This window comes from Thamnophis elegans, chromosome 3, assembly GCF_009769535.1.
Source record: "Thamnophis elegans isolate rThaEle1 chromosome 3, rThaEle1.pri, whole genome shotgun sequence".
In the NCBI taxonomy this organism is placed as follows: domain Eukaryota; kingdom Metazoa; phylum Chordata; class Lepidosauria; order Squamata; family Colubridae; genus Thamnophis; species Thamnophis elegans.
The window spans coordinates 22,140,302-22,164,467 of NC_045543.1; the positions used below are offsets into that span (position 1 = coordinate 22,140,302).

A 24,166-nucleotide genomic window follows, 5' to 3' on the forward strand; every position below is an offset into this window, starting at 1 on the left:
CAGTAGTTATCTTAAGCAAGCAGTTTAAATTCACTTCAAACAATGAATATTTTGTTGGCTAGCCAGCCTTCAATTAAACTATCATTTTCACTCTGTAATTCAAAACATGTACTCATCTTGTAAGGATGGCTTAATAGCTATAAAATGTGAGTGTGTGGTATAGTTTTGATGGTTCTGTTTAAACGTAACTTGATTCTAAATAAACTGACAAGATAAAATAGAAAAACTATAATTCAAACACAGTACGGTATGATTTTACAATAGTAAAACTATCCACTAATATTTTATGTGCAATATGGGTGAATGACTGCCAATTGTAATTTAAATTAAGAGGGCTATTCATTGTAGAAATAAATGCTTCTCCAAAATGAATCCACAAGCCAATCATTTTGCCATTTGTTTCAACATAAGTTGCCAGCAGAATGTTTTAATTTCCCTTGTGTTTAGACAGCATCAGCAATTTTAAAAATTGGGATTTTTTTTAAAGTGAATAAACGAGGAATTGAATCCTGGTTATTGAAAAATGGACTTGATATTTTAGTAGGCTGAAAATGGGTTTTGATATTTCAGTAGGCTGAAAAGCTGCTATTGATTTTTTTTTACTATATCTAATTCCCCAGAAATAAAATAAATAAATAAATAATATTGTTCGGCAATAGCATATATACTAAAATTGAGGACAACATTTTTTTTAAAAAAAGTAATGCTTTATTTTTAAAAGTTCTGGTGCAAAGGGCAAATTTGTATTTAAACTAGTGTTTATATTATATGCATACAGCAATGGAATTGATGTTGCTTTGATTTCAATTATAATCTCAACTGTGGTCTGTAAATAATGGATTCCTACGGATGTTCTCAGTCATCCAGGTCATGATTGTCCCAAAGATGCATTCAAAAGGCAACTGGATTTTTTAAAAAAACAGATAAATAGAATTCTTTATTGGCCAAGTGTGATTGGACACACAAAGAATTTGTCTTTGGTGCATATGCTCTCAGTATACATAAAAAAGACATGAAAAGATACATTCATTAAGAATTATAAGGTACAACACTTAATGATAGTCAAAGGGTACAAATAAGCAATCAGGAAACAATCAATATCAATATAAATCATAAGGATACAAGCAACAAAGTTACAGTCCTGCAGTCATGAGTGGGAGGAGATGAGTGATAGGAGTGATGAGAGGACTAATAGTAATATTAATGCAGCCTTAGTGAATGGTTTGACAGTGGTGAGGGAATATTTGTTTAGCATGGGGTTTGGGAAAAAAACTGTTCTTGTATCTAGTTGTCTTGGTGTACAATGCCCTATAGCAGTGATGGGCAACCTTTTTGGCGTGGTGTGTCAAAAATCAGCAAAAAATCGAGCATAACTTGCGTTGTGTGTCACTTCGACAAAAACATAATTTTGCGCAATTTATAGTTTAAACTACAAAAATGTATAATTGCAATATATAATGTATTTAATAAACCAAAAACAAATTATTTAACATACCTGCTTAGTAACTTCTTTGTTCATCAGTCGATTCGTATGTTGCCCTTGATATTATTGAACTTGTTTGGGGTGCCGTGAACCAGGGCTGTGGAGTCGGCTGCTTCCAGCTCCACGTCCTCATCAACATGCCGCTCCAGCCCGCCCCAAGAGAACTCAGATATTCTCTTAATAATTGCATCTTTATTCTGCATATCGTGAAATAGAACTGGCGCACATCTTAGGAGAGTTTCTTTAATAAATTCTCCCTCATTAAGCGCTTTTGCATGCTGAGCTATGGATGTGAGCAATGCTCAAACTTGCAGAGTTTAAATTTGTAGAGCCTTTCATAAATAAACAGCGCACTGTTCCCGCGCTCCTCTCCTGCGGGTCCTCCCCTCGCTGCGCTGATGACGTGTGTGCGCACGGCACGCACGCCTTACCAGCAGCCCCTGCGCTCAGAAAGGGGCGGCGGCGATACAGTGAGTGTGGCGGGGGAGATCACACGTCCCGCCCCCCCCCCCGTTCCTCCAGCACAGATTCTTTCATCCTCGGCGGCCGTGCAGGAGCCGAGGATGAATTGCATGAAATCCTGTGCGTGTCACCCCAAATGGCTACGCGTGTCAGCACTGACACGCGTGTCATAGGTTTCGCCATCACTGACCTATAGTGTCCATTTTGAAGGTAGGAGTTGAAACAATTTATGCCCAGAATGTGAGGGGTCTGTAAATATTTCATTGGCCCTTTTCTTGACTCATGCAGTATACAGGTCTTCAATGGAAGGCAGGTTGGTAGTAATGGTTTTTTTCTGCAGTTCTAATTATCTCTGAAGTCTGTGTCTGGTCTGCTGGGCTGCAGAACCAACCATGACAGTTATAGAGGTGCAGGATGACAGACTCACTAATTCCTCTAGAGAACTGTATCAGCAGCTAAATGTTTAGCTTCTTATCAAGAAGCTCCTTCAGGTACACTGAAGAAGCTTCTTGGATGACAAGAGAAACATTTTCAAGGGGACCTCCGCCCCCCCAAGAAGTCCAGTTGCCTTTTGAACAGTACCTTTGGGTAAATAATGGATATTTCATTCTTTAAAAATGCCGATTTCAACAACCTGACTCATGTTCTGTATAGTATTTTTAACACAAGAGTGCATCCACCATTACATAAGCAAACCTTCACCTTACAATGGGATTTTTTTCTTATACTTTTTCTTGGTCTCAGCACTTCCCTTCGTATGGCCCAATTGAGGCTTCTGCAAATACCACAGCTTTTTGGGGGAGTTGCAAGTAATAGTGGGGTAAAGTAGCTACCAGATGTTTAATCCATCAGTGGGTCATAGATGGATCCAATCTGTCACACTCTCCATGAGAGATTGCTAACGAAGATTTGTCCTTATTACTACATCTGGAACATCTGGAGTGGTTTAATGATGTGGATGTACACTTTCCAGCTCAATCTCAGCAAGTCTTGCTTTTCTTTTGAGTTCATGATAACTCACAGGGTTTTCCTTCTCCTGGTCTGACCTGTTCTGTATACCTCCACTGTAAGCAAGTGAAATAAATAGGTTGTGATGGTACTGAGAGATCTCAAATCCTCTAGTGCATAACTGTGGGGATATGATCCAAGGTCTCCTCATTCCTACTTCTATACACTGTAAGAGTAACTGTCAAAACTAGGTTTAAATAATCATTAATAATAGCAACTATTGCTGTTTGGATAGGAGTGCTGATGCTTCTGTATCCAACTAACACCATCTGCATGTACACAAGAGTCAGCAAGCACAGGGCCCAAGCTGAAGAAGAAACGGGATTGTTGCCTGGAACTGTGAGGAGGGTTACCTGCAACATTTTCTTGTTGATGCTACATTTTCTATTCCTCTTGCACATGCCTCTTTTTACACTTTAACATTTACTTTATTAAATTTCCATTGATGAATTCACCACCATTTCTTAGGTAGCTTTTTTTTTTTTGGTTCTAGAAGTTGTGTAGGGTTAACGTCAAACTCGGGCTGATTTTAGACAGCCTGATTTATGAACATGCATTATGCACTTTTTCCTTTAAAGCATCGTTCATATGTAATTATGATGGTTTCATCTACGAGTTTAGTTGCCTTATAAACGACACTGGTGTGTGGATTTTGCCCCATTTTACCACCTTTCTTGCCACCACTGTTAAGTGAATCACTGCATTTGCTAAGTGTTGTTAAGGGAATCTGACTTCCCCATTGACTTCGTCAGGGTTACAACAGGTGATAGCATGATCACCATCATAAAATACAATCCAGTTGCCCGAGTTTGGATTATGTGACCACGGGGATGACGCAACGATCGTTAAGCAGCACTTTTTCCAGTGTCCTTGTAACTTTGAACGGTCACTAATGAACTGTTGTAAATCAAGGACCACCTTTATTCAGTACAACGTTACAGAAACCTCAGGCGGAGCGTTCATACAGTCAAAGAGCCTCTTTGCCAAGGGAGTCGCCTTAGGGCTGATAACGGGAAGGGCGCTCGTGAGGCGAAAGAAGCGGCAGCGCGAAACGTGAAGCGAAAAAAAAAAGAGAAGCGAAATCGCGTCTGCCGGACAGCGTCTGCTCTACGCCAAGAGCCCGATGGAGAGCAAAGGAAGGCGGGGATGGGGTGTGCATTAGCCCCGGTGTCCCCCCCCCCACTCCCAAACCTCAGGTTAGGTCACGCGGCCACGGCAACAACAACAAAAAACCCGCCTTAGTTTCGCAAGGTTTTCCTCGTCCCGAATCGGCTCCAAAAACTCTCCCGCCCTCCGCCCCGCCTTTCCTCCCTCGCTTCCAGCAAGCGGGAGCGGGCACGTGCAGATGGCGGGCGCGCTCCCGCGGGCGAACCCCAGCCAGCCAGCCCTTCCCCACCCCCCCACCCCGCTCCCTCCGCCCGGGGAAGGGACCGCCGCCGTCTGCGGGAAAAGAGGAGGAGAAGAGGAGGAGGACGGCGGGGCAGCGAGATGGTAGGTTGCGGAGGCGGGCTGGCGTGCGCCGCGGTTTCCCTCCCCCTGCTCGCCTTGGCTCCAGGGAAGTCTCGGGCGGCGGCGGCGGCAGGAGTGTGCGGAGAAGAGCGAGGAGGAGGCGAGGCTGAAAATGGCGGGTCATGGGATGCCTCGGCGGAGGAGGGGCAGATGATCCGGACAGGACGGAGCAGTGGAGTGAAGGCTGAAGGGCAGCTCCTCTGGGGAGTAGGAGGCCTCGCTGCCTTCCCTTCCCTTCGGGGATATTTTTTTGTCCGCCCAAGGGCTAGTTTTCGGCAGGCTCCTCTTTGGTGAGGCTGCAGGTGGGAAGTCCCGTGCAGGTCTAACCGAACAGGGACAAGAGGTCAAGCAAAAGCTGCTGCGGGTTTTTTGGTTTTTTTGCACAATCAGTTGTGGGAGTCTGAATAATGAGACCATATTGGGGAAAATAATTTTAAAAAATGTGTGGGAAGTAGCCTGCAATACTGATGGATAACCTGCAGTTCCCAGCATGCACTGCCCCTGGCTATGCTTTCTGGGCATTGCGGTAGCCCTGGCTTAAGGCTGGAGGTCTGGTGGCACAGTGGTTGAATGTAGTAAAGGTAAAAGGCTCCCCTCGACATATGTGCTAATCGTTCTCAACTTTAGTGGGTGGTGCTCATCTCTGTTTCAAACCTGAAAGCCAGCGCTGTACGAAGACGTCTCCATGGTCATGTGGCCGGCATGACTAAACAGTGAAGGCGCAGAACGCTGTTACCTTCTGGCCAAAGGGTCCCTATTTTTCTACTTGCATTTTTTACGTGCTTTCGAGCTGCTAGGTTGGCAGAAGCTGGGACAAGTAACGGAAGCTCACTCTGTTACATGACGCTAGGGATTCGAATTGCCAAACTGCTGACCTTTCTGATCGACAAGCTTAGGGTCTTAGTCACTGAGCCACTGTGTCCCTATTGGAATGCAGTATTGCAGCTAATTCTGCTGACTGTCAACCAATTCAATCCTCACCTGATCAAGGTTGACTCAACCTTATGTCCTTCTGAGGTCGGTAAAATGAGGACCCAGATCTTGGGGGAAAATATGCTGACTCTGTAAAACCGCTTAGAGAGGGCTGTCAAACCCTGTAGGTAGCATATGGGTCTAATGCTATGCTATTAACAGCTGTGATTGGGGCTGCAAGTGTATTGTAAAGCACATCATATGATCCTGCCAACATTATGTGGCAACTGTAGCTGTCATAAGTGAGTCCTGCACAGACTAAGTCTCCACCAGTCACACAGGCACTATTTGCGACTCCTGCTGGCTTCCCCCATTGATTTTGCTTTTCTGAAGTTGGTAGTGAAGATGGCAAATGGTGATCATGTGACCATAGATTGCCTCAACTGTTGCAGTTGCAAGCTCTGCAACTGTGGGGATGCTGCGACTGCTGCAGTTAGGACGACCAGTTATAAGACCATCTCAATGTAGCGCCTTTGTAACTAATGGTGCTGAATGAATGGTGTGTTCAATGAGGACTATCTGTATAATCAGTAATACCGTCGGGGCCCTCCTTCATACATTCCAGGTTTATACATTTCTCCCAAAACTTTACATAAAGCGAAGAGACAAAACTAGTGGAAAAAAAATGATGTGGCGTCATTCGTTATTCAAGTGTATTGACATGCGTTTGTACTTTTTAGAGCCTTATTTAAGCACTAGGCTGATAAACATGTTTTCTTCCTTGTCTCATTTTCTGTTTTCATTAAAAGGAGTTTCCCAATCTTCTGTTTTCATTAAAAGGAGTTTCTCAATCTTTTTCACAGTTGTATTTCTAGTATGAAAGCCTGTTGATATAGTGCTTAAGGTACTGAGCTAGAAACTGGGAGACACTGAGTTCTTGACCTTGGACCAGTTGTTCTTTTTTAGCCCTAGGAAAGAATCCATTGCAAACCACTTCCAAAATCTTGCCAAAAAACTGCAGGGATTAGTCCAGGAAATGGCCACTATTTATGTACTAGCATTTTAATAATATTGGCCACAATAGATACAGCCAAATTATACCTTGCCCTAGGGATGAGGATCATTCACCACTTTTAGTGCAGTTTTATATGCCCACTTTATTTCTATTTATTTTGGGTAAGGGGCTTGGGCAATAGTTGATGACAACTTTGAAAGGCTATTGCAAGTACAGTAATAAGTGGAAGATAGGATGCACAATTAAAATAACTGTACAGTAAGTATGAGAGCATAAAGGAGTTTGGCCAGAAACTTTTCAAGCACTTATGATGGGAAAACACTTTAGCATGTTTCCAAACCTTTGATGCAAATTAACCATAGTTTAATAGCACAAATCTCATACTAGCACCTCTTTTTCCACATAAAGTGAATACAAATGAAGCAAGGAAAACTATGTATCAGTAGTGAATTACTTTCATCTTTGCTGCACATAAAACCAGCATGTTAAGGAAAAAGATACATAAAATCCTTTCTCATATTGGTATTTGGTTATTTGATATGTAGATATAATTATTAGGAGCTGTAGTAATTGTCCTCACCATATCACATCCAGTATAGGTTGAACATATTCATGAAGGCTAGGCCATGACAATTAATATATTAAGGAAAAGCTAGGGCAGTCCTACTAGCATTGGGCTGCAAAAACCCAGGTGGATCACTAAGGGTTATGAATTTCTATATGTCTGGTAGGCGGGAGGTTATCATCACATTATTCACATGAGACCTTGCTGAAACATTGCAAGACAATCTCAATCTTACATGGAAAAAGACCCGAATACAACAAGACCAGCATACCTACACCCGTGAAAATCTACGAATATATGTGTGTGTGTGTGTGTGTGTGTGTGTGTGTGTGTGCATGTAAAGCCCAGCCATCTTTGTTTGATCTTTAGAATCAATCAGTTATTAGCTGTCCATTGGCATCCTTCAATATATCAGTTTTGAAGATTCCCCCCCCCCCACCCCCAATTTTCATGTCTCGTTTGCATTTTCGGTATCTTTTCAGATACTGTAATACCATTTTTTTGTCTTTTTTAAACAACTCTTTGAAACTCTTTGTTACATTTGTTCTTGAGATCTTTATATTTTTGATGTTGGCTTTTCTTGAAAGTTTCCAGTTTGTTTTGAAATCCAGTTTTCATTCTTCTGTTTTTGGTCTTCGGCTGTCTCTCTTCATGTTCATCTTTATTTCATTGATTTCACTCCACAATTTCTCTGGTTCTCTGTCAATTAAGTTCAGGCTTCCAAGTGATTCCTGATGTTTCCCCTGAAAATAGCTGAATGTCATGGAAATTGGTTGGCTTTCTTCTGCTGCTTTAATTTGAATCGGAACTTGCCCATGACCAGTGCATGATTGGTCTATGGTTGTTATAAGTGAGCTCTCCCATTTCTTTGTACATATAATACAGTCACCTTGATTTATTTGTACTGTATCTGGTATGTATATGTATAGTAGGTAGCATTTAGTTTTGAAAGACTTTAAAATCCATCATTGGATTGGCAAAAATTGAAAAGTCATTCTCCTACTTCATTTCAATTTCCTAGGCCATGCAATCTAACAGTTTTTCTTCCATATACTTCCAACTTTGCATTTGATTTCCAGCCACAAGAAGTACATCTTATTTGCATGTTCTGTTGGTTTCAAATTGAACTGTATCATAAGATCATCAACTTTTCTTCTGCATCAGAGGCTAAACAACAAACTTGAATTATTGTCATATTAAAGGGTATTCATGAAGACAAGAAAAACCAAATGCAGAGGTGTAGAATGTCAATCTACACATTCTTATGGTATTCAAGGAAAAAAACAAGGAAACAACAGGCATGGGGTACCTATGGAGTTCACTGTTTTCATCAAAATGCCAAAAAAGGCATTGCAATGCAAATTCCATCCCCCTTGTGTAACTTGCATGCAGTAACATATTACAATGCATATTACAAAGCAGTAGAAACTATGGTAATGCATAATACTGCTTTCATCATTTGGTCCCCTTTTTGGGCCTCCCCAACATTTCTAGCAGTGGGTTGCTTTCAAGATCTTTTTTTTTTTCTACTTCACATCACATGTGTTGATGTTTCTTTGATGCTTATTTCAAGTTTAGTTCTTTTGCCAATATTGCTAACTCCAAAAGCTCTACTAAAAGTTGTTTTTCACTGCGTATACCCCCCAATGTTAAATATTACTTGTGTGTCATCTGCTTAGTTACTTTATTAACTTCAAATTTTATGGGACATTTTTTTCTTAACTAGCATAATTCATTTGTATCTTTTCTATAATTTTAAGTGCCTCAATCCTAAGTATATTTAATATAAATTAATTTTATTTCTTTGATTCTGCGTTATTGTTTTTAAAATAACTCAAGGCAGCAAACATGCCTAATATTCTTTCCTCATAGGACACAGAAAAGTCAACATTAGTAAACCTGGAAAGAAAGTGAGCATGTAGTATAAAGGAATTAAGAAGAACGACTAGTGGTGACATGATAGCAGTATTCCAATATCTACGGGGTTGCCACAGAGAAGAGTTCCCGAACTTCTGGTTTGCCCATAGGGCCAATTTTTTGCGCTCCGGAGGCTTCAGGGAAGCTCATGAAGCCTCCAGAGGGCCGTCCGGGGCGGGGCGGGGAGGCTCTTTTTCACCCTCCCAGGCTCCTATAAAGCCTCTGAAAGCTGGGGAGGGCAAAAAATGGCTTTAAAAAAGGGTGAACTCAGCTTGCCAGCATGCGCATTAGCGCGCTGGCAGCTGACAAATTGCTCTGCATGCCACCTGTGGCACGCGTGCCATAGGTTCGCCATCCCGGGTATAGGGTTTCCTGCCTGAGCAGGGGGTTGGACTAGACGACCTCCAAGGCCCCTTCCAACTCTTCCTTATTCTGTGCTCTTTCCTTAAAACCTGTAGTGATAGAGCACCCACAACTTTGGTTATTTGTTCTCACTGTCAGGAAATTTCTCCTGGGTTTCATCGCTCCTTGATAAGTTTCCATCCATTACTTCCTGTTCTGCCCTTAGGTATTTTGAAGAATAGGCTGACCCTCTCTTCTCTGGGACAGACCCTGAAATATTGGAAGAGCTTCTCTTTGTCAGACTAAATATACGCAGTTTTAGGCCACAGCCCCTTAATCTTTTTTGCACTTCTCTTCATCCTTTCTAGAGTTCCAACATCTTTTTTGTATTGTGGTAACCAAAACTAGATGCAGTATTCCAAGTGTGGTCTTACCAAAACAGTATAAAGAGGTATTAACACTTCACATGACCTTAACACTAACCCTCTGTTGATGCAGCTAAAGCTGCACTGGGCTTTTTTTTGGCAGGTACAGCACACTGCTGGCTCATATTTCAGTGTTCGCCCCTAGGACTCCTAGATCCCTCTCACAGTTACTGCTGTTGAGCCACGTATCACCTATTCTACATTTACTACTACCTACATTCTGACTTGCATAAAAATGGGCAACAATGTTATTTTAAAAACATTAAAGAAATTATAATAAAAAACAATGGGAAATCAGTCAATTTAAATTAGAATGTGTCATTGGAAACATATTTTCGGGTGCTTTAAAAAAACAAACCTTTGAGGTGTTGATCCAGTAAATTAACAGAGCAGGTGGCAATCTCATTCACATCCCTTTCAATTAACACCTCTTTCAAACCTGAAGATAAACAAAACAATTGGGCTCCTGATGTACTATCTTCCATTTCTATGTGGTACCTTGGTTGTTGTTCAAATTTCTTAATTTTTCTCTAGGAATTTCCACTACCTTGTCTAGCAACAAGAAGTAATGCTTTTTTTTAGCTTGTAAACAGACACAAGTGTGTTTCCCTTGGGATTTATTTGCTGTTCTAACCTACAGGTGCAGGGAGGAAATGACTTAGCCTTGAATTTTAACATTAGAATAATAAGACACAACAACATGTACATGCATATAACAATATGCATACACTAGAATTCAACAAACCAACTAAAGCTATCAGCCTTTGTATTTTAGTGCACATTAGAGCTCAAGACACATGGAATATTAAGATAATGATATTCAACAAAATATTAGAATTATGATAATAAAGGGCCAGTCACATTAGTGTGCAGGGTAGACAAATTTGCTGTATCACCTCCAAAACACATCAGGAAAAACAACAACAAAGATTTACTAGGAGTAAATCACTGAGCTCAATATAATTTCTTCTGATTAGACAAGCCTACAATGCATCATTATTAGACAAGTTTAATCAGAAGAAAATTACATTGAGCTCAGTGATTTACTCCTAGATTTAGGATTGCATAAAGATCAACAGCATCAGAAAGTTAAAGAATTCCACTGCACAAAGCTTTATTAAAATAGCAACACAACAGTCTTGGGACAGTCTGAAAAGACATTTGTGTTTATGCCTCTGAGTTAATAGTGACTTCTAGTGACTACTAAGCCTGCCCGCCGTTTTTTGTGATAGATTTCAACAGTGGTTTGTCCTTATCATCTTAATGCTGGGAAAGAGTTGTAGGAAGTTAGCACCCACCCCTCTCCTGGGAAAATGAGATATTTTAAGAAATAATAAAAGGGCAGAATATTTCCCCTAAAAGGGAGGCAGAAACTCAGCCCCCCACCTTTGTCAATGGACCATTAAGGCCTGGGTCAGTCTATTCTACATAATAAAATTTACCTCCTTCAAGCAGAGCCATGATAGAAATTGCCCCTTCATTACATCATCACCCAGCAAGGCTGAACCAAGCTTGGGACTCGGGACAGCCTACAGAGTTGCTCCTGCATGGCCCCAGGGGAGTCTGACAACCAATCAGAATACAAGCTCAAATTCAAAGCCCAACGGAGGGTATAAGTCTTATCTCTCACCCATGTGCCTTTTTGCCCATACTCAAACCATGTGCCCACCACCATTAAAACCATCTTTCCAAATAGCCTCCATGTTTCCAGTGTCTTTCTCCCTACTTGGAATTGAACCCAGATTTCTTCCAACAGAGTGATTTGCCCAAATTTACTCAACTTTGGGCTTCAGGCAAGACAAAGTTCATAGTCTCCCATTTTCTATCCTGATTCCTTAAGTATCACATCAAACTGGCTCAGTTAATTTGACTACAGTATTTTGGTTGAAAATACTAAATATACTATATTTTACTGTGTTCCAAATGCCTCTTGAAATATGATATCCTTTTTTTGCATCTATTGTAATGCTAATAAGAATATAAGTATTAGTGGATGAAATGAACAGTCCTCTAGTTTATGCAATTTAAAAAGTACAATACTGAAGGTACTGTAAAGTCCACTGGGTTGAAAATAAATATACTAGGACTGAAATCTTAAATAAAAATGGAGCTTCTATCTTCTTTAGATATATTATTTCCTTACATAATGAGAGTGAGTGGTGTCCCCGTGTGTATGGCTGGTTCTTTTGTTTCTTTAAATGGATTTTGTGTCAAGGAATGATTTGTTAAATGTAAGAGAACATTTTATCATTGAATATTGTCCTGCTTCCCCTAACACAGCTTCCCCAAATTGGTGGTTAACAATTACCCTGGAGTGCAGCTTGCAGAATTTCCATCAAAAAGAGAGTTTTAGCATATTATGTGATGTATTGGGAAATTTAAAATTTACTATATCAATAAGTCAGTTAGTAAAATAAAGCTGTTGTATCACTTAATAAGATAAAGCTGTTGTATCATTTAGGAATCTTACAAACCTATATTTGATGGTCATTAGATAGCTGTAGGAACCTGATCACTATGAAAAAAATAATCTTCCCATCCATGTCTGAAAAATGTTTTTTTAATAAACTGTCATGTGATGATCTACCACGAAGACTGTATTTATTAGGGCTTTACTACTTCTAAAGCAATGTTCACATACTTTGAAACATTTAAGAAAACTGTACCTTATCTTCGGTAAGTTGTGAATATGGAGTGAACAATTCTGTGATGCAAAGTTTTATTGTAATAAAAATATTGGTTAATAAGTGATTAATAGACAAGATTGTGACTAAAACATTAACAAGTACAATAATAAGCTAAAAGGTTTCTATTTCAGGTTAAACTTCTGTTTGACACAGTATTCTGTGTTGCTTGGAAGTATTGAGTGAGAACAAAGTATGAACAGAGATTTATGCAAATTGGAATCTTGATCATTTCCTGAAATTATGAAATTAATATTAAACAAACAATTTAAGTGCATTTCATAGATGGCAAATTGATTCCTTTATGTTGTGTTGTGGCATTTTAAAGCTAGTTTTGTGAGAATTTTCATGATTAAAATTCAAGATCAAATATGCTAGTTTTCTATGATTGCAAAAGGCATTTAGAATTTCTCAGATTGTCTATTTTCTTTACCTAAAGAAACACAAATATAGATTTGTATAGAAATGCCTTACATGCTGCCTTTTGGTGTAAACATTTACCGAACTGACTTAACTCTGGACTCATTCATTTTTCCCATGAATTTCAGGATGAACTTTGTTTCCCTACTGGTATTGTCTCATAAGCCTTTTTTTAACATGCCATCATTATTTGAAAGTTTAGATAAAAGTATAAACTGAATCTAGTGCTGTGATCTTAGTTTTAGTGTGTGATCTTAATTTTGCTAGGGATAACAGCTAGGGTGATGCAAAAGAAGAAATGCTTGTGCAGTTACAAGCAGATAGCATCATAAACCTGTTCTCCATCCAAAAAGCTCCCGAAATGGCTTTGAAAACAACTCTCTCTTCCTTACAATCAAAATACAAACCAGCGGGAACGGAGTTCAGAAAAAGAAAAATCAGACAGAATTGATTGGTATTTCAGCAGAACTAATAGAATAGTGCAATTCTCCTCCCTCTGCTGGAGCCTGAAGGAAGAACAGTTGCCATTCATTCAGACTCCAAAATGACTCTGCGTGCTTCACAATTTAAAACAGTATAATGTATACAGAAAAGTAAACATCTATATAGGTAATGCATTAAATGTAGAAAACAATTCTAACAAAGGGACTTCCTCCATCTTACCACACAAAGATTTCTCATTAGAAGTATTGGTATATTTTGCTTATCCAAAGGAGATAAAAATATGACAGGCCAGAATAAGAGTCATGGATAGAAGCTTTCAGCCAATGTTTAGTTCTGAAATGGTAGACCTAATTTAGCATGGTAATACCTTATAATATCCTTTTAGTAATCTGATTAGTTGTGTATTATGCATGGCAGCTAAGCATTGCCTGAAACTTTAAATTAGCACTGGCAATTTTGCGATTAATTTCTAAACATTTCTGTATAAATGTATGGCTTAATAAATATACAATTCCTTTTTTCTCATCCAGAACCGGATTCTGTTATTCTGTTGGAAATGACCATAACATTTTGATGTTATTGATCAAAATAATAATTGATCAATATAATATGCATAGCAGGGGCTATGCATAAAAGCTATCTATGAAGGCAAAACAGGGTAATATTTTGAGGATTTTTGAAAGATTATCTCATTCACTGCTCCTACTAGCTTGGGCTATATGCAGTTCTTCACTACCCCTACCTTCATTGAACTTAGGCTCACAACAGAATAAGTTTTCCCACGCTTAATTTCAATACTGTGCATTGTATTAACACTGAATCAAATGGTCCTCAACTGATAGGGATCAAGCAATTCATTGTTAAGCAGTCATTAAGTGAAGCATCATGTGACCACATGCCACTATCCTTAAGTGAATCACCCACATGTGCTTAGAACTCGAAGCATTGTTAGAGACCCCACTTACCCACTTCACGATCTGTCTCTGTTGCTCCCCTGGGGGAGAAGTTTTCAAAGTATTTCTAGCAGGACTTCCAGATTCTGTAACAGCTTTGTTTCTGGTAAACTTTGTTTCTGTCTGGTAAACTTGCAAGATTTGTTTCTTTCATCATGCACATGTATACATCCGAACTACTGTGTTGTTTCTCTGTGTCATACAATATATGTGGGTACATGCATAATGTATGTATGTATGTATGTATGTATGTGTGTGTGTGTGTGTCCGTCCATCCATCCATCCATCCATCCATCCATCCATCCATCCATCTTGTCATGTTTATGTTTATATTAGAGGTAGAGACCCTTTGAGAGCAGTATGCAATGAAATTTCATTTTAATGTAAGCCTATTAGCGTACATTCAAGGTGACAATAAAGTTATTCTAAGTCTAAGTTACAGTTGTTAAATGAGACATCATGTGACTGCAACTTGTGACCCCTTGCTAGCTTTGCATGTTGGAAATCAGCTGGAAAGGTTCCAAATGGTGCTCACATTGCTGTAGGATGCTGCAACTATTCATAAGTGTCAGCCAGTTGAAAAGTACCCAGATTGCAGTCATATTGCAATAGTCATAAATGCAAGGGCTTAAGGCACATCTTAAGTCAGGATTTAAAAGTGATGTAAGTCGCTTTTCCCACGGCTATCATAATTTTGAACAACCGCTAAATAAATGGTCATGTCAAGGATTTTAGGTATCTTTAGTGTCATAAGGATCCTTTCAAATTTAATTGATATTTTGCACCAGTTAAGATGTAAAAGTAGCATTTCTGAACAGTCTTTTTCTAAAATAATACATGGATATTATCCTGAATATGATAAATTCAATTGACTGTAGTGTAATGGTTTGTGGCTTGAAAAATGACTCTTTTATCTAACGGTACAATCCTATGTACACCTACTGAGAAGTTAATTCTATGGAATTGGTTGTGTCTCTACACACCTGAAGTGAAGGAGAAGACTGCTGCTGCTTTAAAGTGTCTATGGACTTTAATGAAAATAATTCTTGAGTTATATAGTGCTAAATCTGTTTTGTTCCAGTATTTGTTTCTGAAATTAATAGTTGTCTTTTTCTTTAATTGTATTGTCAGGAAACAAATTATGCATAACTAGCACTATAAGTGTTTTCTGGCAATTTTGTCAAATACACAATGGAAAGATAAGTACATTCTTATTCTGGTAGAATCATGCAGCATAATAATGAGACTTAAAAATATTATTCTATTCCAGTCGGCGCTGTCTTGTGGAACGGGATGATTGCAAGCTAATTAGTCCATGAGCCGTTTCAATTCTGAAAGTTTCATATTTGTGCCATTCAAGTTTTCCAAGTGTGACATGGATATTTCTAAAGGAGGCATCACAGACAATTACTAGGAGAGACGTGGCCTGTTCAGAAGAAAGGGAACAGTGAGGGAACTAATATAGAACAACGCTAGATGAATAGTCAGGTTGCATAGAGGGAACTCTAACCTACTGAGGTTATTTAGATGTCAGAATTAAGAAAATTGTCGATAGAGCTTCTCAGTCATCCATGTCATGGTTGTCCCAAAGGTGCTTTTTCAAAGGCAACTTGTTTTTCTTAGAAGATGTTTCACTTCTCATCCAAGAAGCTTCAGCTCTGACTGGATGGCGGAAAATGGAAGGATTTATATACCTTGCAAACAGCTGATGCAAATGACCAGCTGTCTGCAAGGAGTATAAATCTTTCCATTCCCCACCATCCAGTCAGAGCTGAAGAAGCTTCTTGGATGAGAAGCAGAACATCTTCTAAGAAAAACAAGAAAATCTGGTCGCCTCTGGAAAAAAGCACTTTTGGGAGAATGAAGAAAATTGCATCCATGCTGGTTGGAAACATAAAGAGTAGAAGATATTGATTAGAGAAATCAGTAGAAAGTTATTTTACAATTAGTATGCAAAGCCTTTTAGAAATATATCATCTTTTTAATATAGAAGAATATATATAAGATGAAAGTTCTGAAAGTAGTTGAAGTTATATGATTGGAAAAATAGGGGATCAATAAAACACACTTAGTGAATCTTAAATATAGTACTAATGGGAAAACAAATCGTTTTTAAAAATATTCACTCCCTGCTTCCAAAAGAAAATAAATTCTGAACAGAAAGATCATAAGCCTGTGATGGCAGAAATTCAAAAAAGGAAGGGCAGACTTTCAGATATGGAATTGTAGAGTTTTGACAGCACCAACAAAAAGCTGCTTTTTTGTTGCGACATGTGGCCTTATAATCATTTTGAAATCCTCTTAATATTTGGCAGGGTCATATGGGAAAAATGGTCCTTCAAGGGCCTTCATCTTAAAACGTGACGTTTCAAAGGTCATAACTACCACTTTCAATTGTGCCTGGAAAAAGATAGGTTACTGACATGTTCCTGAGACCCCACACCGATCAATAAAACACATTGAGCTGAATTTTAAAATGAATCAATGTAGTGTGTACAACATTGATATGTTGCTTAGGCTTGTTCTACCATTGCAAGATCTGGCCTCCCTATTTATAATGTATAATGACTGAAGTGCTTCTGACATTGGGTGTCACCTAAGTGTCAAAGTTGAATCCAAGTGAAAAATCCATGTTCTCAAGGGGAATATCCCCTTATTATTTCTAGATTGGTAATTCTGCTAACTGGAAGAATGTCTTATCTTAGCAGGATTAAATTTCAGTTTAGAAGAGAGACTGTTGCGATTCCATTCAATGTTTGTAATCTTATTTATTTATTAGATTTTATTCCACCTTTATTACTTTATAAATAACTCAAGGTGATGAATGTACCCTTCCTCCTTCTCCTTTCCCCACAACAACAGCCAACCAAAACAATATTATAACCACAACGAATGTACATTTTCTTAATATTTCCTCTTATCACCCTAAAAAGGATTTAATTTAATAAGTGAACATTTTATATTTATGGATTGGATAGTGATATCCATTGCTAATAAAATATGTCCAATTTATATTCTGTTCTAAACGTGGCACAGGTAGTCTTCAGCCAACAACTATTCGTTTATTGACCATTTGAAGTCAACAGTCCTGAAAAAAGTGACTTTCGATCATTTTCCACATGTGTGACTGTTGCAGCATCCTCGTCATGTGATCAGAATTCAGGCACTTGGCAACCGGCATGTACAGGTAGTCCTCAACTTAAAACAGTTCACTTAGTGACCATTTGAAGTTACAATGCCACTGAAGAAAGTGACTTGTGACCATTTTTCACACTTACAACCATGGCAGCATCCCCATGGTCATGAGATTTACATTCGGATGCTTGACAGCTGACTCACATTTACAGCTGTTGCAGTGTTTTGGGGTCATGTGGTCCCCTTTTGTGATCATCAGAGAAGCAAAGTCCGTGAGGAACCAGTTTGCTAATTTAACAACTGCAGTGATTCACTTAACAAATGTGACAAGAAACATTGCAAATTGGGGCAAAACTCACTTAACAAATTTCTCACTTTGCAACAAATTTTGGTCTCAATTGTGGTTGTACGTTGAGGATTACCTATATTTAGGATAGTTGCAATGTCCCAGGGGCATGGGATGGCCTTTTGTGACGTACTGATAAGCAAAGTGAATAGAGAAGCCAGATTCACTTAATAACCATGTTACTACCTTAACAACTGTGGCATGTAAAGTTGTAAAATGGAGCAAAACTCACGTAACCTGTCTTGCTTAGGAATGGAAATTTGGGCTGCATTGTGGTCGTAAGTCGAGGCTCACCTGTATTTGTTTTTGTAGTTTTAACTGCAGATAGAAGCCCCCCAAAATCCAACTTCAATTACTAACACACATATAGTACACACTAATTTTAAATACACACAATTAAATTAAATGTATATACTTTTGTATCCATCTAAATAGAGATATAACATACATATACATATACATTTGTTTTCATAGATTTTTACGGGTGTAGGTATGCTGGTCTTGTTGTATTCAGGTCTTTTCCCATGCTGCTTGAGGATGGCGAGTGAGACCTTGCCGAAACATTGCCAAGACAACCTCAATCTTGCACGGGAAAAAAACCCGAATACAACAAGACCAGCATACATATACATATATACATACATACATACATACATACATACATACATACATACATACACACATACACACAATATCTAATTTGCATACAGTACCTTCCCAAAATATGTGGAGGATATTTCTCATTGTAGAAATGTTATTATTGCTCTCTCTGTCATAATATAACTGATCTTTTAAAAATATAAGGATATTGTCCAAAATCTTGAACTCTATAGTTAGAGGAGTCTGTTAATGAAAATATACATCCCACACTCTTATCCATTGCTTAATATATTCTGCACTTTTCTGCTATAGTAGGAAGGCAGGTTTGCATTTTAATATTATGTAAATCTGTAGAATTATGGATAATTGTATTTGCAATCTACATGTAGTGATGCATTATGTTCTTGCTTTTGTTCTCTAATTTGAATTCTTGATGTGATTAATGAAATATATATTTAAAAAACACTACAGCAATAATAGGCAAAAGATCTTTCCTTATTGCCTGACATTATAACTAGCAAACAAACAGTGCTTTTTCCATTTAACTTGCAATGGCATTTTGATATTGAATTGACCATCATGTATCCAGGTAGATCATTACATTAACTAGGTAGTTACAGCTCATGGCCAGGATGTCTTATAGGATTGCCCAAACACATCATACAAGTAGTCCTCGACTTACGACCACAACGAGCCCAAAATTTCTGTTGCTAAATGAGACAGCTTTTAAGTGAGTTTTGCCCCATTTACATTGTTACTTGCCACAGATATTAAGTGATTCATTGCAGTTGTTAAGTTAGTAATACAGTTGTTAAGTGCATCTGACTTCCCCATTGAACTTTGTTTGTCAGAAAGTCACAAAAAGTGATCACATGACCCCGGGACACTGCAACCATCAGAAATAAGATCAAATAATAACAAAAATCAGTTGCCAAGCGTCTGAAAATTTTGATCACGTGATTGTGGTGATGCTGTAATGGTCATAAGTATGAAAAACAGTCAGAAGTCACTTTTTTTCAGTGCTGTAACAACTTTGGACGGTCACTAAATGAACTGTTGTAAGTCAAGGACTACCTATACAAATTCCTACTTGAAATATAGGCTATTGTATTTATCTAAATAAGTACTGCAGCATTAAGGCAGCCATTATGGAAGCCAAGGGGCTGTTTGTTCAAACACCATTCCTCCGACTAGTTTTTCCCCCTCTTCTATTTTTCATTCCATACCTCAAAGCTTATTATTTAGCAATAGCGCTTTATCTCTTTGTATGCTTCCTTCATTCAGTGATACATTACAGAGAGAAATTAAAATACGGTGAAGCATATGCTGCAATGAGAATCCAACTCCTGTATCTAGGACTCATTGGCTGCAGGAACATAACCTGTCCTTAACTTAGCCACACGGCTTCTTCTGGTCTGATTGTGTGGCATCCTGTTATATGTGAAGGTGCTGTCTTCTGCCTCGGCTTGAATATTGACAGTAGCTCTTTCTGCAGTTCAAATCTTACAGTGTTAAGCTGCAGTTATTTGAGGGAAGCGAAATGATTAAAAGTGTGGGCCATCTGTGCAGATCCTGTAATTTGTTCAGCGGTTATATAATTTCCTTACTACTATCTGTGTTCTGGACCACTTTAGCAATTATATTCCAATGGAAGTGTAATTATCTTAGTTCAAAAATATGATCTGTTTGCATGTACACAAAATATTTTTCCCCCTAAACAATTTATATATAAATAATTTGATTTATTTGGATTCGGTCTACACTTGTAGATACTTTTCAATGGAAGCTTTGCAATTATCTTTGGCATAGTTATTGTCTAATTAGCCTGTACTTAGTGATTTCAGATGTCTGTCAAAGACTGTTAACAGAAAACATAGTGAGTTAAAAACTAATGTGGTGACCTCATCTCTGTTCGGGAAGGCTCTGGAATACAAACTACGTTTGAAGAAAGAGCGTTGAAATTGTATCAATCCATTTTCTGCTGCAAATTAATTGGCTTTCACATGGATACCAATTCCATTTAACCATTTTAATTATGGGAGAAATGCGGTGTGTGTGTGAGCACTGCATTATTTGGCTTATCACATCTACTTGAAAATATTTTTCTGGTGTTTTTTTTTTTTTAAAACACAGAATCCTGCTGTTCTCTGAAATTATTTTCCTCCCTGCTCATATGCGAGGCATTAAGTCACATTGATTAGTTTAGCAATTATATAAAAACGCACATGCATTTGCATGTGCTGTCGCTTCTCACTTTTCAAAACGATGCAAAGTGCGACTGCGATAGCTGGCTCTTTAATATTTGGGCACTGTACGTCTACAATAGCTGTCACTGTGCCGCTAGTCCAATTGTTATTGGTGACTTCAGCGATTGGGCTAGGATGCTGCTCGTCTGGCTCCATCTGCAGGGCTCTAATGCCTCCTGTGTGCAGATCCCTTCAGCACACAAGTTGAGGCAGCTGACGAGCAGGCAGCACACATCTTTGCTCTTCTACTTGCTTTGCCACAGCCTGGCAGTTTTCAGGTGATTCAGCCTCCAGACCTTTGGAGGGGAGGAAGAGAGAGAGAGAGGAGGGGGGGAAAAAAGAAGCTCTGGCGAGCAAATGAAAAAGGGAATCACGATGGGGAGACGTTTAACCAGTCAAGCCCTGGATCAAACTTAAGAGCCGATCTCTTATTCAGCACCCTGGAAAAGGTCACCTTGTCTTTGCTGGGGGGAAAAAAAGAAAGAAAGAAGCACACTCTCTCAGCTTTGCTGCTCTTTTATTTGTTCCTTCTGCGCCCTCTGTTTACCAAGTAAGGCTCTCTGCTTACACAGACAGAGATACTCATGGTAGATGACAAGGGAAAGAACATGAAATGTCTCACCTTCTTCTTGATGCTTCCAGAGACAGTTAAGAACAGGTCCAAGAAAAGCTCGAAGAAGGTAAACAGTAGTAGCAGCAGCAGCAGCAGCAGCAGCAGTAGTGGCGGTGGAGGCAGCAGCAGCAGCAACAGCAAATTACCTCCAGTGTGCTATGAAATCATTACCTTGAAGACTAAAAAGAAGAAAAAGATGGCTGCTGATATTTTCCCCCGAAAGAAACCGGCTAACAGTAACACAACTGCTGTCCAGCAGTATCATCAGCAAAATATCAATAACAACAATATTATCCCAGCTCCCAACTGGCAAGGGCTTTATCCCACCATCCGAGAAAGGTAAGGAAGTTTGGCTCTTTCTTTCTTTCTTGAGTTTACAAGTCCTGGAGCAGCATGCAATGAAATGTTTTATCAGCACAGGATCGTTCATTAGAACTGAGAAAAGGGGAAATGTTTCTCCTTTCCAACAGTGTAACAGTTCTTGTCTTTTGATAATGAAAATTACATTCTCATGCAAGCCATTTTAACCTCATAATTGTTTGCGCTCATAACACGAATGCATTTTCTATGTATTATCTTTCAGATGTTTGCACAGCTTGGCACACTCACTTTGATGAAAGTTTTTCCCAAAGTTTTTTTGTAATGGTACCCTTATTTTAAAAACCCTCAACCCTGGAATATTTAATCATCATTGCTTTCTGTTTTAATTTTCTCGGTTTGATCTTTAATGAAATCCTTTAAAGAGCTTCCAACAAAATGAATTGTGTGTGTTGGGAGATAAAGCTTGATGCTAAACACTCCCAATTAATATATTGCTTCTGTTTATAGAAATGCAGTGATGTTCAACAACGACTTGATGGCAGATGTTCATTTTGTGGTTGGGCCACCAGGTGGGACCCAGCGATTACCAGGACACAAAGTAAGCAAGAACTGCAGTAGCAGATCTGACATGGGAGTGTGAGGGGAATATCTACAATTCCTACTTTAAATTCATATAAGTGGCTTGAATCCTGGAACTGGTATACTTAGAAATACTGTTAAATAACTTTGCCTGTGAAATGTTCTAATAATTTCCTTTCTAGTTAACACATTTTTGCAATACTGATAGAAGATCTGTTGCAGAATTTTATGTGTGATTTGTGACACTCTCCCGATGTTCTTCCAGATTGCTACCATCTTTCCCCCCACAAGTAGTTCTAATTCTTACAAAAATCCTATGATATAGTCTGAGATATAGTCTTACCCAAGGTGGCTGCAAGAGTGGGGTTTGATAAGCCTACTTTGCCCAACCGCCTTCTAAGTGCTGTAAGATGGACTTCAATTCTAATAATAGTAATTGATAATGGGAGCTAGAGGGGAGTGCAATCATAGCCCATTGGATAAGGAGGACACAAGATGTGGAAGCCTATTCCAAAATGCCACAGCTGCTTGGCTCTCAGCATGAATTTCTTAAGCTCTTTTAGGAAAGCAATAGATATATTGAAGAACTATTTCTTAAGATGAAAAGAAAAACCCAGCATGGTGAAAACCTTCATTGCCTTCAACTAGGCCTTCTTTTTTAATGCACGTGTGACTCTAGTATATCTTTTTTTTAATAACATGAACTAATATTTTCTTTTTGTTCAAAAAAAACCCCCAGTATGTCTTAGCCGTTGGAAGCTCTGTGTTCCACGCAATGTTTTACGGAGAGCTTGCTGAGGATAAAGATGAAATCCGTATCCCAGATGTGGAGCCTCCTGCTTTCCTCGCTATGCTAAAGTAAGCAAGCATCTTCCTTCAGTTGCTGGAAATGAATTAGAAATGAATTAGTTTGTCTGCTCTATAAATGACAGTGTTAAAAAGTTTTGTATCGTTATAAAAAGAAATATCTCCATCTTTGCTCCAAAAATGGTCCCTGTGTTAGTTTTAAAACTTTTAATTTGCAAATTTTATATTTTTCCCTGTATCCCTCGCTACATTTTGCATGTCACTTAAAACTTTGGAGCAAACTCTTAATATATTATACATTAAAGGACAGATGTGATAAGTTTAAAAACATGACAACTAAATCCAAATCAATAATTTCATATATATCCTGATAAAAATGTTTGCATTACTTCTTTTGGTAAAGCCCACAGTGCTTTCCCATTCCTCTTCAGTGCAATTGTCATTGCATAAATCTATCAAATGAATTCATCATGATAGTATTTTTTTCCTATTGGCTGCATAAAATCTAAAATGTTAACAACAATTGGGTTTCTCCAAATATATTTTAGGCATTTTAATATGGAACTGAAGATAGAACATGCATTTTTCTTTTTTTAGCGATTCTTCACTCCATCTGGCTTGCTTCTCTTGTGTGATGAGTGGGATGTAAAGAAAAACAACTTGCTTTCTTACTGTGCTTTCCATAAATTCAAATAGAAGATGTATCTGAAAAGATGTATTATTATTTAGAAACATTCATTGATTTGTGCTATGGTTCATTTTATAAAAAATCATGTCTTTAAAATGTGGGAGTTGGATTCCCCCCTCCCCCTCAACTTTGGATAGCTATCTCTTAGCTATTAATGCCTTAATTAAAGTGCCTGGATGATAATAAAACAAGTACTTTGTAACTTCCTTAAAATCAAGTGCATCACCAGTTACACACTGTATGAGGAACATGAAAGGAAAGCAGGATAACCAGCAATAAGATGTCATTGTGTGGCTTGACATTGAGAATTCTCAAAGTTGTTTGTGATTGTAATATTTAAATGTAAGTGCTAGGATTTAATTATTAAGATTGTCAGCATTACCATATATTTAGATAATAAGCATGAATTTTAGCTAAATATCTTTAGGCAAACATTTTGATAGTTACGTTTTCAGTAACTATCATGTGCCTAGTGCTCTGTACTTCTATAGTAGATTTCAGGATTGTTCTGGAATCTTCAGCAACACTCTTGATTATATTTCTTATGTGTACTGTACTAAAAAACTCCAGTTTATACATTTTTTCATCCAATAAATCCATTTTTTCATCCATGAGTTGGAATGGCACGTTAACAGCTTTTTCAAAGTAGGGCCCCTGCAAATATATTAGAGAACTACAACATTCAAAATTCC

General features: G+C 38.4%; 1 protein-coding gene across 2 annotated transcripts in view; it reads left to right on the plus strand.

Annotated features, from left to right (window-relative positions):
- The first annotated feature begins 4,350 nt into the window (after positions 1-4,350).
- The window catches only part of BTBD3 (BTB domain containing 3), a 35,616-nt gene continuing 15,800 nt past the window's right edge, over positions 4,351-24,166 (plus strand). The window contains exons 1-4 of one of the 2 annotated variants that reach the window (XM_032213198.1): positions 4,351-4,444; positions 21,109-21,418; positions 21,908-21,998; positions 22,719-22,837. In XM_032213198.1, the coding sequence (XP_032069089.1) occupies positions 21,276-21,418; positions 21,908-21,998; positions 22,719-22,837 (353 nt within the window). In that variant the 5' untranslated portion in view covers positions 4,351-4,444; positions 21,109-21,275. Of the gene's footprint in view, positions 4,445-19,235; positions 21,419-21,907; positions 21,999-22,718; positions 22,838-24,166 lie in introns of those variants that run through there. The other variant, XM_032213197.1, reaches the window with a different exon arrangement.